Genomic DNA, 14,912 nt, shown 5'->3' with positions numbered 1-14,912 from the left:
CAGGCGCCGTGGAACTCTGGCCAGTCTCGTTGAAGGCGAGCGCCCTTCAATCCCACGACTCGAGCTTCCCCCAGCAGAAGCACACCATGGATCGATTGTTCGTGACTTTGAGCATGCCATCGAGGACGACAAGAGCATCAAAAGCAACAGGTCGGACCGTTCAGGCGCATCGCGCCATTCCCGCCACTCGGCCGATGAAGACTGGCACAAGGAGCGACGCCGCCAGATGCAAGGATCTAACAGTCCAAACATACCGAGGCGCCAAAATCTTCGCCGCGCGGCAGACGACGCCGCCTCCATTCGCAGTGGGCAGTCGAACCGGTCCACTTCTCCTCCAAATTCAGTAGATGCATTTGCGCCGGCCAAGCGTGGGCGTTCGGGCACGGTCAACAGCCGAGCGCCCTCTGAGCACCCATCTATCCACCGGACTGTTTCTAATGCTGGCACTAACAATCGCCGTCGCCCAACTTTCGGTGAGGAGAATGCGCCTGGATTTCGATCTGATGTTGCTTCGATCAGAAGCTCTGTGGCCGAGGATGTTTGCTTCCCACCTGAGGATCCTCCCAACACGTACACGATCGACTACGAGGATCTTGAGGAATTCATCGCCCAGACACACACCAAGACGCCGGTGTCGCATCCGTTCATGCCGCAATTCCAGCAGAAGCAGCAGCAGAAGCGCGTCTTTGATGACCAGCGAACTGGGTCCATTCGCAATGCCGACTACTTCACGAATACAGGGAACGTTGCAAGCGGCAGTATTGTGGATGAAAAACGCAATGACGACGATACCTCCGACGAAGTAGTGAAGCCAGCTGCGGAGACCTTTGAGCAGATTAACCGATGGACTTTCTTCTCTTCTGAGATTGACGAGACCATTCACGCTCCAGAACTTGGCGGCCTTTTGATGCCAGGCGAGACCTTCCGCGATCTTTTCGAATTGAGCCCAGACGGCGGTGTCTGGTGGCTGGACATGCTCAACCCGTCGGAGGAGGAGATCTTTGCCATCTGCAGCGCCTTCCGCGTCCATCCTTTGACTCGAGAGGATATCACCACGCAGGAGACACGTGAAAAAGTCGAGCTGTTCAAGAGCTACTACTTCCTCTGCTTCCGCAGCTTCTATGCGGTGGACAAGGAAAGCGAGGACTACCTGGAGCCAATTAACATTTACGCCGTCGTCTTCCGCGAAGGTCTGCTCACGTTCTCCTTCTGCCAGAACCACCACGCCGCCACAGTCCGCAAGCGTATCGGTCGTCTTCGCGATTACGTCAACCTTTCCGCGGATTGGGTTTGTTACGCTCTCATCGATGAGATCGTCGACTCCTTCGGTCCCGTACTGGAGGAGCTCGAGCGCGAGACCGACACGATCGAAGACTCCGTCTTCACTGCCCGCTTCGAGGACTCTCGTGTCATGCTCAAGCAAATTGGCGAATGCCGCAAGAAGATCATGGCGCTCTCTCGTCTTCTTGGGGGCAAAGCTGATGTCATCAAGAGTTTTGCGAAGAAGTGCAATGAATCGTACACTGTCGCTCCGCGCGGCGATGTGGGACTGTACCTCAGTGACGTCCAGGATCACATCGTTACAATGATGTCTAACCTGGGACATTTCGAAAAGATGCTCAGTCGAAGCCACACCAACCATTTGACGCAAATCACCCTCCAGCACACCGAGCAGGGATCGCGAGCCAACGAGCTGCTGGGCAAGATCACGATCATTGCGACGATTCTCGTGCCGATGAACTTGGTCGCTGGTCTTTTCGGCATGAACGTCCACGTTCCCGGAGAAGGCGTCGATGGATATGGCTGGTGGTTTGGAATTGTCGGCGTGGTTTTGACGCTGGCTGTTGTTTCCGTCACGGCTGCGAAGAAATTCAAGTTGCTTTGATTGGGATGAGACGGATTACGAGTTTGGCTGGGAGTGTTGCTGTCTGCGTTATTGGGGTGCACGAGGAAATTTGCTTATAGTTTACTACTTGGGGGTTGATGCACACGTACATACATGTATACGATCATGACAATTCTTGATTCCGTCTCTCTCCTCTATCTTGCCTTTGTCGTTGCGGAAGAGCGTGGGCTTACCTTCCAGCGGTGGAGTTCGGTCTCGCGACTGTTTCCTCCGATCAAAAACGTCTTTTCGTAGCTCCCTACCCGGGTCAACATCACTCAAGACGTGACGTTTCTTAGCGGCGGACTGATCCGCTCCAATCAGGGCGTCAGAGACGTTTCGTCCAAGTTGACCGCATCTCCATGTGAAGAAGTTGAACATGTTTTCAAGCAAGCTGAAGTGAACATTCTTCATTGGGGCTTGATGGTCGTTGCAAACGAAGACGTCAGATTATTCCCGATATACCCGAGTGAGATCATCCAGAATCCGGGGTAGCTTCACCTCGGGAGCTCCGCCATCGCTGCCGATAGACAAATACTAGAATCCATCCACCACAATGCATCCTCCCTCTTCTTCTCATCCACCTCCCTCCCCACGGTACATCTCTCAATCATGGCCTCTCTCCTCCACTCCCCCCGACTAGCCCGCACCCTCCTCAGCCATCAACGAACCTTTTCCACCACCACCGCCCTCCGCAACAATGCCTTCGAACACCTCCAATCCTCCCTCCCTAAACGCGAAATCCAGCCAACCTTCGAAGACCTCTCTCCTCAAACCTCCTACCGTCTCGACATGACCCTCGCCGACTTCCTCCCCTCCACCGACCCTCCACCTCTCCTCCCGCCCACCTCTCCACCCCGCCAACTCCCCATCCCCCACCACCTCCTCTACTTCGAACCCTCCAAGCGCGCCTCGGCCATGCTCCCCGACGGCACAAACCCCGACCAATCTCCCGGAGAACCCTTCGTCCGCCGCATGTGGGCCGGCGGCCGCGTGCTGTACAACCAAGCCAATCCCCTCCTGCTCGACGGCAGTCGAGGCGTGTGCGCCGAATTCATCCGCAGCGTAACCGTAAAAGGCAAAGAAGGCGACGAGAAACTCTTCGTGGCGATCGAGCGACGGTTGGCGAAAGCTTCCAAATCCGAAGTCGAACAGATGTCCACAGCCACGGACTCGGAACAAGCAAGAAACGACCTCGACCACCGCGTCCGACAGCGACTATGGCGAGACAGCGACGAGGACTTTGGCGACTGCAGCGTGCTCGAAACGCGAAACATCGTCTTCATGCGCGCTCGCACACCCGAACAAGCCAAATCCGACGCCGCGAAAACAGGCGGGAAAATCCTCAAACCTACTCTCACACCGGACTATACGCACACCATCCTCCCCGACCCGAAACTCCTCTTCCGATTCTCCGCTTTGACCTTCAACGCACACGCCATCCACCTCGACCCGGAGTACTCGCGGGAGATTGAGGGACATCGGAATCTGCTCTTCCACGGACCCATGAGTTTTACGTTCCTGGTTACCCTGTTGCAGCAGGAGTTGAAGAAGCAGGGGAATGAAGTGATCAAAAAGGTGGAGTATAGGAATGTAGCGCCGCTGTATTGTAATGAGGAAGTGACGTTTTGTGGGACGAAGACGGGCGAGAGGAAGTGGGAGATTTGGGCGCAGACGCCTGAGGGAGGGATTGCGGTAAAGGGGAGCGTGTGGACGGAGGCAGGGCCGTGAGAGAGAGGCAGGGAGGGGAATGTAGCATATGAATATGATGAAGAATCCAATGTGTACAGATCACAATCGATACTGACCAGACATCGCTATGTTGCGCTCGCTATGCTTCGCTCTTCAGCCAGACAATCGCCAATTCCAATCTTACACGCGTACACATACTTGACTCCACCTCCAGCGCCGACGTCCATCTTGTTCGCCGCCTCCTCATCATCAATCCAATCCAATCAACTCCTTCGGCAAAAAGTTAAACGCCGTGCTGACCACGCCCAAAATCGTACTGACGACAATCAGCGTCCAATCCAAAACTTTCTGCCTCTTCGAAAGTTCCTTCCCAAACAATTTCAAATGAAACGCACACGGCAGAATCAGACAAATCGCAAAACACGCCACGGCGCCTAGCAAACTCATAATGCGATCAAAGTCCGGCACCAGAATTGCCAGCACGACGAAGACGATCACGCACACGATCCGCACAGTGATCTTGAGGATGCCTCGCGTCAGCCCTGAGAGGCCGTGTGCGGCTCCTGCATCACCCATCGCCCGTGCGTCGAGACCGAGGAAGAGTTCGAGTGTGGAGACGATGGGTCGGGCGTTGAGCGGGACTTTGGTCAAGGGGATGATGGCAACGCAGACGGCGATGAAGACAGATAGTGCGGGCGGGTATCCTTTCATCGTGAGGACGTTTCGCGTGACTTCGTCTTTGACGCCGTCGCCGAACATGAGCAGTCCCACGACGGCCATGAGGAGGTCGAGGGTGAAGGTGAAGGAGTAGGTGATTGTGACACCCTTCCGGTATTTGTAGGGATGCCGCATGTCGCGGTAGATGTTGGGGAAGACGCCGTGACCACCCCAAGGGCTCATGAGGATGCCGAATGCGACGGGAAGGGAGAGCCAGGATTTGGGCCATAGGTAGGTCTTCGCGGGAGAGAGGAGGGAGCCGGGTGAGTCGGGTTTGATGAGGCCGTCGATTATGACGGCTAGTACGATGCCGAAGCAGGAGAGAATTCCGAGGATGGAGGTGAAAGAGAGGAGGCGGAGGGGCACGAAGCAGAGCGGGATGAGGATTATGCCGCAGACGATTTTCCATTCGGTGAGGCCCCTGATGATCGTCAGTACAATGAGATTCGCATGTCGGTTGGATTATTGACTCACCATCCAGGAATAAGAGCGTCGAGAGAGTCGGCAAACAGAACGACCAGCGCGATGCATGCGGCGAGCAGCTCAAGGGAGAAGAGTATTGAAGTGAGGATTCGTGCAGATCGACCAAAGGAGACATATGCCAGGTCCGCAAAAGTGATGAGAGAGTTGTCCACGTCGGCACACTTGGCGAGCAGTTTCGCCGTATAGCAGGTGGAAAGTCCAGCAAAGGAGAAGAAGATCAGACCTGGTACCCATCCACTGTACCGCAAGGCAAGCGGGAGAGCGAGCAACCCAACTCCGATCAAGACGTTGACGCTGTTGAAGATGGTCTGTGGGAGAGTGGACTGACCTACCACGACGTTGACAATCTTCCCGTCATCTTCCTGAACAGTCTTTACGATCATCGGTGGCCGTTCCTTATCCGGCATCGTCGTGACTCGGTTTTGCTGCTTTTGAAAAAGACGACCTGCATGCATCATGGAGGACTCATTGACGCGGGAGGAAAGAGAGCCCCAAGTACTGCCATAGCTTCCTCCAAATGGCGAGGCCAGTGAAGGCTCGATCTGGAAGATGCTGTCGTCTGGCGCCGTACGAGACGTGATCTTTTGAAGCAGAGGCTCCTGTTCTGTAGGTCCCGCAGCAGATGCCGTACCGGAATCAGGTTGCTCATCCTCCACTGCGTCGTCCGATGTTCTTCGACCCGACTCTTGCAACTGCTGTCTCAACAACGATCGTTGACTGTTCGGCGTCTGTCCCACAACAGCCTCCTCTGTCCCATCTCCTTCCTCTTCATCCTCGTCACCATATCGAAAGCTCGGTCTCACCGGCGTGACCTCAACAAATCCCACCGCTCGTTGCAACGATCTCGCAAAGTTGTCCAAGCTGTTCACTCCACCTGCCTGTCGAAGAGAATGTATCGCCAATGCCATCGACGACCTCCTTCGCCGTAATTCCTGTCCATCTTCGCGTTGGCTGCTGTAAGGATCTAGTCGACCAGAGGTTTCGGACGGCCGATGGTGCTGTTCGCTAGTCTCGTCGAATTGTATGGTTCGACTTTCGGACTCGCCCGAGTCGGCACGTCCACGCGCATACTCGTTCCAGTTGGCAGGTATCGGCTGCCGCTGGGCAGGCATTGCGAGTATTCAAGGACGCTGGTAGTCCGCCGAGTGCTATATCAATGTCAGAAAATCGTAGACATCATGTCAATGATGCGTGAAGGTTTGCGGGGATGGAGTTAGGTAGTGAATGGGGAAGCTCGGGAGTGAAGTACCAAGGCAGTGTCAGCTGCAGAAAAAGCACCACGAAATGAAAGCAGGAACTGCCCTCACAACAGGGCTGCAGGCGAGATGTGCAGACGCAGGATGATATACTTTGTTCGTGAGTCAAGACTGCAGTACAAGCAAATGACGAGTGGATCCCTTCTGCCCTCCTTCAACCGCATACAGTCAGTACTTGACCTTGTATCGGTGTATCTCGCAGGCATGGCGTCTCCGGGAGCTTATCTACCTACCATTGACCCGTGATAGTGCCGTCAAGTCGTCGACTACGATCCATGGCCTACATGCGGAGGTATGGCCGTGCGAAGGGATTGTGACCACCTTCGACCTTGCTGGAGAGACCGCTCATATGACCTGTGACCAGGTCGGGTAGAGGGATCTCGCCTTGGCCGATGTTGTCAACCTGAGCGGTGAAAGACGAGACGGGACATCGGTGTGAGGCTGGCTGACATGGTGTAGAACTATGCTGCTGCTCTTGTCCAATCTCCAACAACGGCCTAGCAATTGCCGAATCGATTGTCGTCCGTCTTGTGATGATCAATGCTCTCAAGTAACCAAAGACAACCTTGACTGCTCGGGCTTACCTTACTTTCAAGGTTGTTTGGTGGGGCACGTTGGCTTGAACCAGAACCGAAGCAGCTTCCGGGCGGCACGTTGGCCGATGTCTTGCTCGAAGGAGAAATACATCTTTCGACGACTCGACGAGATGCGGCGCATAAACAGCAATAAGGTAGATGAGGATCAAGATAGACAGATATAGCAGCCCTTCTCTCCTTCCAATTGCACGTGAATCTATTCCGGTCAACTCCCTTCACTCGCAAATTCACTCGCAAAGACCGCTTACTGTCCACGGGCTCTTGGCAGACGTCGGTCAGGCGGGCTTTGTGTTGGCCTTTCAGCCCACTTGCCTGGAGACTTTCTAAATTTCCGCGCCCAACTTCGCCCCGTCCCTCCTCTCTTTCTCCCTCTCACCGACACCACCTACCGACCCCCTACCCACCACCAGGAGCGCCGCACGCTCCTCCAACACACCTCCTGTCATGTCGGCTCCTCAACCGAACGATGCCGAAAAGAACATCGAAATCTGGAAGGTGAAGAAGCTGATCAAGCGCCTCGAAGCCGCTCGTGGCAATGGAACCTCCATGATCAGCTTGATCATTCCGCCCAAGGATCAGGTCTCGCGCGCCGCCAAGATGTTGGCAGAAGAGTTTGGAACTGCTAGCAACATCAAATCGCGTGTCAACCGATTGTCCGTTCTCTCCGCCATCACCTCGACACAGCAGCGTCTCAAGTTGTACTCCAAGGTGCCTCCAAATGGCCTGGTCGTCTACTGTGGTGAAATAATCACCAGCGAAGGCAAGGAGCGGAAGATCAACATTGATTTCGAGCCATTCAAGCCAATCAACACCTCCCTCTACCTTTGTGACAACAAGTTCCACACCGAGGCCCTGAGTGAGCTGCTCGAGTCGGATCAGAAGTTCGGCTTCATCATCATGGATGGAAACGGTGCCTTGTTCGGTACACTGTCTGGAAATACCCGCGACGTGGTGCACAAGTTTGGTGTCGACTTGCCGAAGAAGCATGGACGTGGTGGACAATCTGCGCTGCGTTTCGCTCGTCTGCGTGAGGAGAAGCGTCACAACTATGTCCGCAAGGTCGCCGAAATGGCCGTGCAGGTTTTCATCACCGCCGACAAGGTCAACGTGTCGGGTATCATCCTCGCGGGTTCCGCCGATTTCAAGAACGATCTCAACCAGTCAGATCTTTTCGACAACCGTCTCCAGACCAAGGTCATCAAGGTCGTCGATGTCAGCTACGGAGGCGAGAACGGCTTCAACCAGGCTATCGAATTGTCCGGCGAGACCCTTTCCAACGTCAAGTTCATTCAAGAGAAGAAGTTGATCAACAAATACTTTGACGAGATCAGTCAAGACAGTGGAAAGGTCTGCTATGGCATCAGTGATACTCTCAAGGCCATGGAAGCCGGTGCTGCCGAGACTTTGATCGTCTTTGAGAACCTGGAAATGACACGCTGGCAATTGAAGGGCAGCGAGGGCGGAGAAGTCATTCTTCACACTACCAAGCAACAAGAGCAGGACCGTACCTTGTTCATGGACAAAGAGACTGGCCAGGAGATGGAAGTCATCGATCAGATGCCATTCCTGGAGTGGCTGGCTGAAAGGTTCCGCGACTTTGGTGCTACGCTCGAGTTTGTCTCCGACCGATCTTCGGAGGGTAACCAGTTCGTGCGAGGATTTGGTGGTATTGGCGCCATTCTGCGCTACGCGCTCAACTTTGAGCAACTTAATGTGGATGATGATGAGGATGAGTTCTACGATGGTGAGTGATTTCGGTTGAGCATGCGCAAGAAATCAGGAGAGCTGACTTGCATCATTCAGATTGACAAATAGACGACCTCGCAGAGAGCGAGGCGCCACGACCAGACCTACCCCTCCCGAATGGTATGACGGCGTCTCCTCTGCAGCTCGCTCAGCCCGCGACTGCGAAAACCACTGCTACTGTCTCGGCAGTCAACGAGACAGACATTCCATCCGCCAGTGAGGGGCCAGGCAGTCCTCCTCTGACCGACATGAGCGGGTTGACTGCCAGGAGGGCTCTCGCCGGGGGAGAGTCAGCGACGAAGATCGTGAGCCATCGACCGAAGGTGCGTGCATGTGCGAGGATTGAATACACTCAACATTGTTTGCTGACGATCCACGATAGGTCTCTTCCCCACTGAGCCGCATTGGTGTCTCGGTCTAACGCACTCGCATCTCGAGCCGCGTTGTGGTTTGCCGGGTTCCGTAGGTCCCGAGTCCTGCAGCTGTTCTAGCGATCTGCAGCTGCAGCGACGGGCAAAGGCTTCACGCGACAGGGCAGAACGATGCCTATGAACGATCAACGACTATCGGCAAGGGAGGAGGGTGCTCTTGGATGCAGTTTATCGAAAAGCAAATACGAGATCGGTCGCAAATGAGAAGTTCGAAGGCTCGATCGACCATCTTATCTTCAAGTCCAGCTACAGACTTGTCGAACATGCTTGTCATACGACCATCCTGAATGAGGGTACCAAGACAAACAAGTCCGACCTCAATGCTTCGAACACTCATAGAGGTAGCTTTCTCAGTAACTTTCCTTGCCCGCATTTCTTCACGTCTGTGATCGGCTGCTATCCGTTCCCTGTGTCACATCCGAGACTGTATATATCGATATCAGTAGTGTCTTGACAATGTGTACTCAAACATGGCCCACTGGTCTCAAACTGGAACTATGGATCATTCTATTCTAATTGCTCACTCGCAATGACGCTCAATCCAATGTCGATTTTCGCCGCGTTTGGACAGCGCCTCGGACGGCTCCACAAATTTTTGACCAGCCATTCGCAGCTTCCTTTGCTCTACACGTGAATACATGTACAGAAAAATGTGGTGATAGCAAATTTGGGCCTGATCGATCTTCTTTTGTGTCAGTGCATTCTCCAATTGTCGTCCTTGTTGAAAGAGCGACTGCGCATTGAAGGAATGGCTCCGGCGCAAGGTCAACAGACCGCAGTGGCCTTCTTGGGTCCGAAGGCTTCGTATACACACCAGGTCAGTGGATGCGCTTTTGCCCGTACTCACGAGATGTGTCGAGGAAGAATGAAGAAACACATACACTCCAGTCTTTTCCAAACTGCACCTCTCAAAAGATCTTTACATCGAGAGCACCAAAAGCACAATCCTTTCACCATGACTCCACGCAATACGACCAATGCCACCAACGACAGCTAACCATATATCAAGGCCACCCTCTCCGTCTTTCCCAACTCCCAAACCCACGCTCTCGCTCCTCAAGTCTCCATCGAAGACGTCTTCGCCGCAGTGCAATCCTCCACAACCGGCACTCTGGGCGTCGTACCTTTCGAAAACTCCTCCAACGGCTCCGTGGTCTTCACCCTCGACCTCTTCGTCGACCTACACAATCGCTACCCGGACCTCGTCGTCGACGCAGAAATCTACCTCCCCGTCCGACACTGTCTCCTCGGTCACCAGCGCAAACAGCGTCGAACATCTCGCACGGAAGGACCATGGCGGAGATCCGAGCAGTCTTCCTCACCGGAGACTCTCACTCCAGTATGCAGCTCCTCGCCTCCCAAATCATCATCAACAGGTGTTCCAGACCTCTCTCATATCACCAAACTCTACTCCCACCCTCAAGCCTGGGGCCAATGCAAATCCTTCCTCAGCAAACACCTCCACGGTCTCGAACGACAAGACGTATCCTCCACCTCTCGCGCAGCCGAACTCGTCGCTGCTGACCCATCCGGAACCAGCGCAGCCATTGCCTCCAAAATCGCGGCCGAGCTGATTAGTCCATTGGATGTACTGGTCGAAGGCATCGAAGACAACGAAGGGAACAGCACGCGATTCTTCGTGTTGCGGAAACTGTCCTCCTCTCCGACCTCCACTACATCCGACATCCCGTCATGCGACGCTCCCACCAACGAGGAGGATTACGAGCGCCACAAAACTCTCATCACCTTCACTCTGCTCCAACATGGCTCGTCCGGCGCTCTCGCGGATTGCCTGGCGGTGTTTAAGAACCACGGTATCAACCTCACGAGTATCAACACACGGCCGAGCGGGGAACGGGCGTGGGATTATGTTTTCTTCGTGGAGTTCCAAGGACGGAGAGGGAGTCGCAGGGTGGATGCTGCGTTGGAGGAGTTGGGAGAGGTGGTGAGGGGGTGGAGATGGTTGGGCAGTTGGAAGAATATGTTATTTGTTGAGCAGGAGAATGGTGACGCTTGAGAAGAGGGAGTTCCTAGAAGGCGATGGCGCATGTGGTAGAAGCGCTGTGTGTGTGAGGGACAGGAAGATGAGCGGTAGCATATGCACTCACCTGTTCGGTATAAAAGGGCTGAGAAACGACGAGATGATCTGCAGAACACATTGTCGAGCACATGCAAGCAGACGGCATGGACGACGTATCGCAAAATTGAGTCACACCATAGACAGATGACAGGACATTCAGTTTGCACACACATTTGATTTTCATTGTCCGGTACTTCAGCAGTCTTTCAAGATGGAAGACCCCATTCGCACCCCGTATTCGCGCCGTTTGCGTTTAGCCATCATCAGAGGACAGGTCCGCTCTCCACAAAAGAAACCCCCCGCCAACGCCAGAAGACCGTTCCGTCATGTCCGAGAGCAACAAGTAGTAGTGAAGAAGAAGAAAGAAAGGAAAGACAGAACTGGGCCACACCCATCCTTCGACACGCAAAAGCAAGCACTTGGTCCATGATATCCAAACCCAAGTGTCACGTGTCCTTGAACGTAGGTGCGACTCTTCAAACAGCCAATGGGTATCTCATGTGTAGTGTGGTCTGTTGATCCAGTCGTTTCATGCCGTGGGAGCTTGTGTGCGCCTAGGCATCGATCTTCTTCGTCTTCTTCTGCTCGACCTTGAGAAGGAGTGCGCGGTTGATGTGTGGCAGGACACCTCCGAAGGCGATGGTGGCCTTAATCAAGGTGTCGAGCTCCTCGTCTCCGCGGATGGCGAGCTGAAGGTGGCGGGGAGTGATGCGCTTGACTTTGAGGTCCTTGGCGGCATTGCCAGCGAGCTCGAGCACCTCTGCGGTGAGGTACTCCAAGACAGCGGTCACGTAGACAGCGGCCTTTGCGCCGACGCGCATCTTGTTCTGAGTTTGGCTCTTCAGGAAGCGCTTGACACGACCGCACGGGAACTGTAAGGTTGCGTTGGTCAGTATGATGTCTTGTGATGGTGCGCATTGTAGTGAGAAGGTTTGGAGGTCAGCAGACAAGAGACGGGCGCGTTTGCAGACCGTCTGGAGGCTGAGGGTGAACCTCGAGTCTTGGAATGTGGTTTGCGACGCGCCAGCCTCGAGTCACTGTCCTCGAAGATGACTGAGGAAGTATGTAGGAGATTGTACACACCTGCAGACCAGCCTTGGCCGAGTGCGACTTCTGCGACTTGCCAGACGAGTCACCCGCCTTGCCGCCAGTCTTTCCACCAGTCTTGCCTGTGCACCTGTTAGATGCGTCTGATTGTGCCTCTCGAGCTCGTGCGATCACGTACCCTTTCCGCCAGCCATTGCGATTTTGAGGCGAGGTGGTCGTGCGTATTGGTGTGGTGGTTGTTGATGCGTGAGAGAGTCGGTGCGGTTGCGGTCGTGGTGGTGTTGATGGATGCGTGGGATGTTGTGAGCTGGAAGAAACGAAGCGCGTTTCCGTCAGGCGGGAGGGTTTTGCGGGACTTGTCTCGCATTCGGCTTAGTGCAGATATGGGATCAACAACGAGGGAGACTGGTGGACCGTGCAGGCTTCGTCGCTTTCGAGAGGGGTCGCCAACGGGTATTGGCAGGCGGCGGGCTGATGTTCCGTGGTGACGGTCTCGACGATATAGTGTTCGAATGGGGATAGCAAAGTCGAAGTACACTTGTAGATGTGTTGTATGTCGAGTCGTTCCAATTGCATTCTCGTTCGTTGATGTCCGGGTGGTCCGCTGGCAAGTCAGGTGAGGGCCCTCCACGAGCTGGCAATGAGAGCAAGGAAAACTCGCTATTGGCAAGAAAGGAGTCGGTGACCGGATATGAGATGAAAAAAACCACATGGAGTGGTAGCGAATACACAAACCGTAGAGGAAAGAGCTGTAGCCGCTCTTGCGAGGCCTTTGGAGGCCGGCGTGTGCATGATGCCGAAAATATCCTGCTGCCAATATCAGCAAAAGATCATGTATGAATTGTCCAAACGTGATCAAACTTACCTCACCTTGAGGTGACGGGCAGCCAAGATGATTTCAATGGTCGTCAAGGCCATTGAGCTCCTGGTCAAGGCATGCAACCGGTAGGAGAGGCTGTCTCTCCCCGGCGTGGAAGGCGTGAGAGTTGAATCTCAGGTGCCGGTAGACTCCAGCACGAGTCTTCAATAGTCGTATAACTCGACATAGTGAAAGATCATGGTGCTGACCTGGACTATGTGTCCTTTGTCGATGGCATACTCAATGGGGATGGTGTGCACTGTATATCCAAGATACTGGTGATGTTCTTCGTCTTCAAGTTCACTGCCCGACGCTTCGGGATTGGCGTCTGGTCCGAGCGTTGTGAACCTTCTCACTCTCAGCCAGGGACTGTCTTCCTCCCAGTTTTCTGTGATTATCACTCCTTTGTGCTGTCCCAGGTCGTTGTGGCAGCGAATTTGTCGACTGAGATCTGTTTTGCGTTATGATGTCCAATGGAGGTTCCTTCAGGAGCTCATCGAATGTCGCCGGCAAGTCGTCGCGAAACCAGTGCTTGATGTCCAGGAAGTGCCTCAACTCTCGTTTCAACAAGTATGGTGTCGGCTCAGCGGTTGCTGTGAAAGAGGTTAGAGATGTTCGTGATTCAGCAAAGGTGCAAGAGGATGTGAAAGGGTGATGGCGTAGAAATGGACAATATCGCCGGACGGAGTCGAGTCGAGCAGACGAGCTGTGACCTACCTTCGGGAAATATGACTCGAGTTGCGTTCGCACGCCGCGCAGATGGAACTTGCGTGCTGGATCGTCCAGCAGACTGCAAGGCAGGTCTGATGATATTGGAGGCATGATGGGTGGTGGCATGGGCAGGATGGAATTGGGTGTGCCGCCGCCTGGCCAACGAAGATGCTGCACTTTCGTGCATGCACAGCTCGCTCGTGGCATGAGAGGTGCATGCTCGTCGAGCAGCGAGCGGACTGTCGCCATGGCAGAGATCCTCTGCATGATGTCTGTGTGGTAGGGGAAGAGGTTGCCCGTGCATGCACCGCTCCAGCAACACAGTGCGCTGAGCTGCGGCCACATGGTGCGGCGTGGTTAGTGGACGGAGAAGAGAAGGAGAAGCTGGAAGCGCTGGTGGTGATGAGCAGTGCGAGTACCGCGTGGTGGTGGTGGTGGTGATGTTGATGATGAGAGAGACTGGAATTTGTTGTTGGTGAAGATTTAGCTGCTGTCAAACGCCCTCTTTGGCAGACCACGCCCTCTCCAAAACTTGACGCTTGGACCCGCTCCGCCGGCCAGGACAACAAAGGAATCCCACCCTTCGACAACCACATCTTCGACAGCCGAACCATCCTCCGTACCTCAAAGCTTCTTCACGCCGTGCAAATGACGATGCTCTTCTGCGCCCGACTGCTCAGACGTACTCCGCTGTCGTCTCGATTGAGTGCCTCCAACACACTACCCGACCCATGCCCTAGCTCTCTCCGATGGCAGCGCCTGCTACCATCCGTCATCCACACCAGCAATAGGCGGCCACTGCCAGTCCGCGAGCCTAGAAGACGCATGCATAGATCGGCGACCGTCATATCTGGAATCCGGGCCTTGAAGGAGTCGCCCGTCATTTGGTGGAAGATTCAGATGCTCTCGGATCGATGTGGAAAAATGTACAAGTTGCCGTCGCGCAACGAAGGACCATCGGCATGGTGCGATGGCTGAATGCAGGAACGGAGACACAGCTTGAAGGGAAAGTGCCCGATCGCCTCTCTTCATGCTGTCTCGGCCGATGCTGTTCTGGTCGATGCTGCCTGCGGCGGTCTTGATCGGACAATGTGCCAGCGACCCAGTGCTCCTGGAAATATCGCCACGGCCGACTGCTGCTTATATCCCGCATATCTGGAGCTCGAGCAGCGGAAGCGTTCTGAGAGTGGGGCCCTCCTAGTACACTGGTACACTGACTACAGCCATAGGAATTGTGCACACAGCAGCGCCCGTCGCTCCACCAGGTGATCAGGAAAAAGGGAAACCTGCGCCGAGCGATCTCGTCTCGCCACCAGTGGTTGAACTCTCGAATTGCTGCTGGCAAGCGGAGTGCCTCGTTTGCTGTCAAGAGTCGCCTGGGCCAATTCTCTCTTGTGAGGTCCATTTCG

The 14,912-nt window shown here is 54.6% G+C and overlaps 7 protein-coding genes across 7 annotated transcripts; 4 read left to right on the top strand and 3 right to left on the bottom strand.

Moving 5' to 3' along the window:
* Positions 1-614: 614 nt before the first annotated feature.
* Positions 615-2,025, top strand: MYCGRDRAFT_105489 (uncharacterized protein; the record flags this gene model as incomplete). Its single annotated transcript, XM_003850309.1, has 1 exon — positions 615-2,025. The coding sequence occupies one exon, from the start codon at positions 647-649 to the stop codon at positions 1,883-1,885; it is 1,239 nt and encodes a 412-aa protein (XP_003850357.1).
* A 532-nt stretch (positions 2,026-2,557) lies between these two features.
* MYCGRDRAFT_61670 (uncharacterized protein) lies at positions 2,558-3,679 on the top strand (the record flags this gene model as incomplete). Its single annotated transcript, XM_003850310.1, has 1 exon — positions 2,558-3,679. The coding sequence occupies one exon, from the start codon at positions 2,678-2,680 to the stop codon at positions 3,614-3,616; it is 939 nt and encodes a 312-aa protein (XP_003850358.1).
* Positions 3,680-3,826: 147 nt separating this feature from the next.
* On the bottom strand, positions 3,827-6,045 carry MYCGRDRAFT_74826 (uncharacterized protein; the record flags this gene model as incomplete). Its single annotated transcript, XM_003850006.1, has 2 exons — positions 3,827-4,715; positions 4,769-6,045. The coding sequence occupies 2 exons, from the start codon at positions 5,887-5,889 to the stop codon at positions 3,827-3,829; spliced, it is 2,010 nt and encodes a 669-aa protein (XP_003850054.1).
* Positions 6,046-7,011: 966 nt separating this feature from the next.
* Positions 7,012-8,444, top strand: MYCGRDRAFT_61664 (eukaryotic peptide chain release factor subunit 1; the record flags this gene model as incomplete). The annotated part of the gene is made up of 2 exons (XM_003850311.1): positions 7,012-8,373; positions 8,433-8,444. The coding sequence occupies 2 exons, from the start codon at positions 7,074-7,076 to the stop codon at positions 8,435-8,437; spliced, it is 1,305 nt and encodes a 434-aa protein (XP_003850359.1).
* A 1,119-nt stretch (positions 8,445-9,563) lies between these two features.
* MYCGRDRAFT_27205 (uncharacterized protein) lies at positions 9,564-10,664 on the top strand (the record flags this gene model as incomplete). Its single annotated transcript, XM_003850312.1, has 3 exons — positions 9,564-9,623; positions 9,816-10,074; positions 10,147-10,664. Coding segments are annotated over 3 exons (837 nt in total), but the record flags the coding sequence as incomplete, so codon positions are not given.
* Positions 10,665-11,440: 776 nt separating this feature from the next.
* Positions 11,441-12,050, bottom strand: HTA2401 (histone 2A; the record flags this gene model as incomplete). Its single annotated transcript, XM_003850005.1, has 2 exons — positions 11,441-11,758; positions 11,970-12,050. Coding segments are annotated over 2 exons (399 nt in total), but the record flags the coding sequence as incomplete, so codon positions are not given.
* Positions 12,051-12,668: 618 nt separating this feature from the next.
* MYCGRDRAFT_110484 (uncharacterized protein) lies at positions 12,669-13,848 on the bottom strand (the record flags this gene model as incomplete). Its single annotated transcript, XM_003850004.1, has 4 exons — positions 12,669-12,740; positions 12,799-12,803; positions 13,002-13,202; positions 13,510-13,848. Coding segments are annotated over 4 exons (615 nt in total), but the record flags the coding sequence as incomplete, so codon positions are not given.
* Between the last annotated feature and the right edge of the window lie 1,064 nt (positions 13,849-14,912).

Source organism: Zymoseptoria tritici, chromosome 8 (genome assembly GCF_000219625.1).
Source record: "Zymoseptoria tritici IPO323 chromosome 8, whole genome shotgun sequence".
NCBI lineage: Eukaryota > Fungi > Ascomycota > Dothideomycetes > Mycosphaerellales > Mycosphaerellaceae > Zymoseptoria > Zymoseptoria tritici.
Note: the sequence above shows the minus strand (reverse complement) of the source record. Positions and strands in the feature narration are given on the sequence as shown.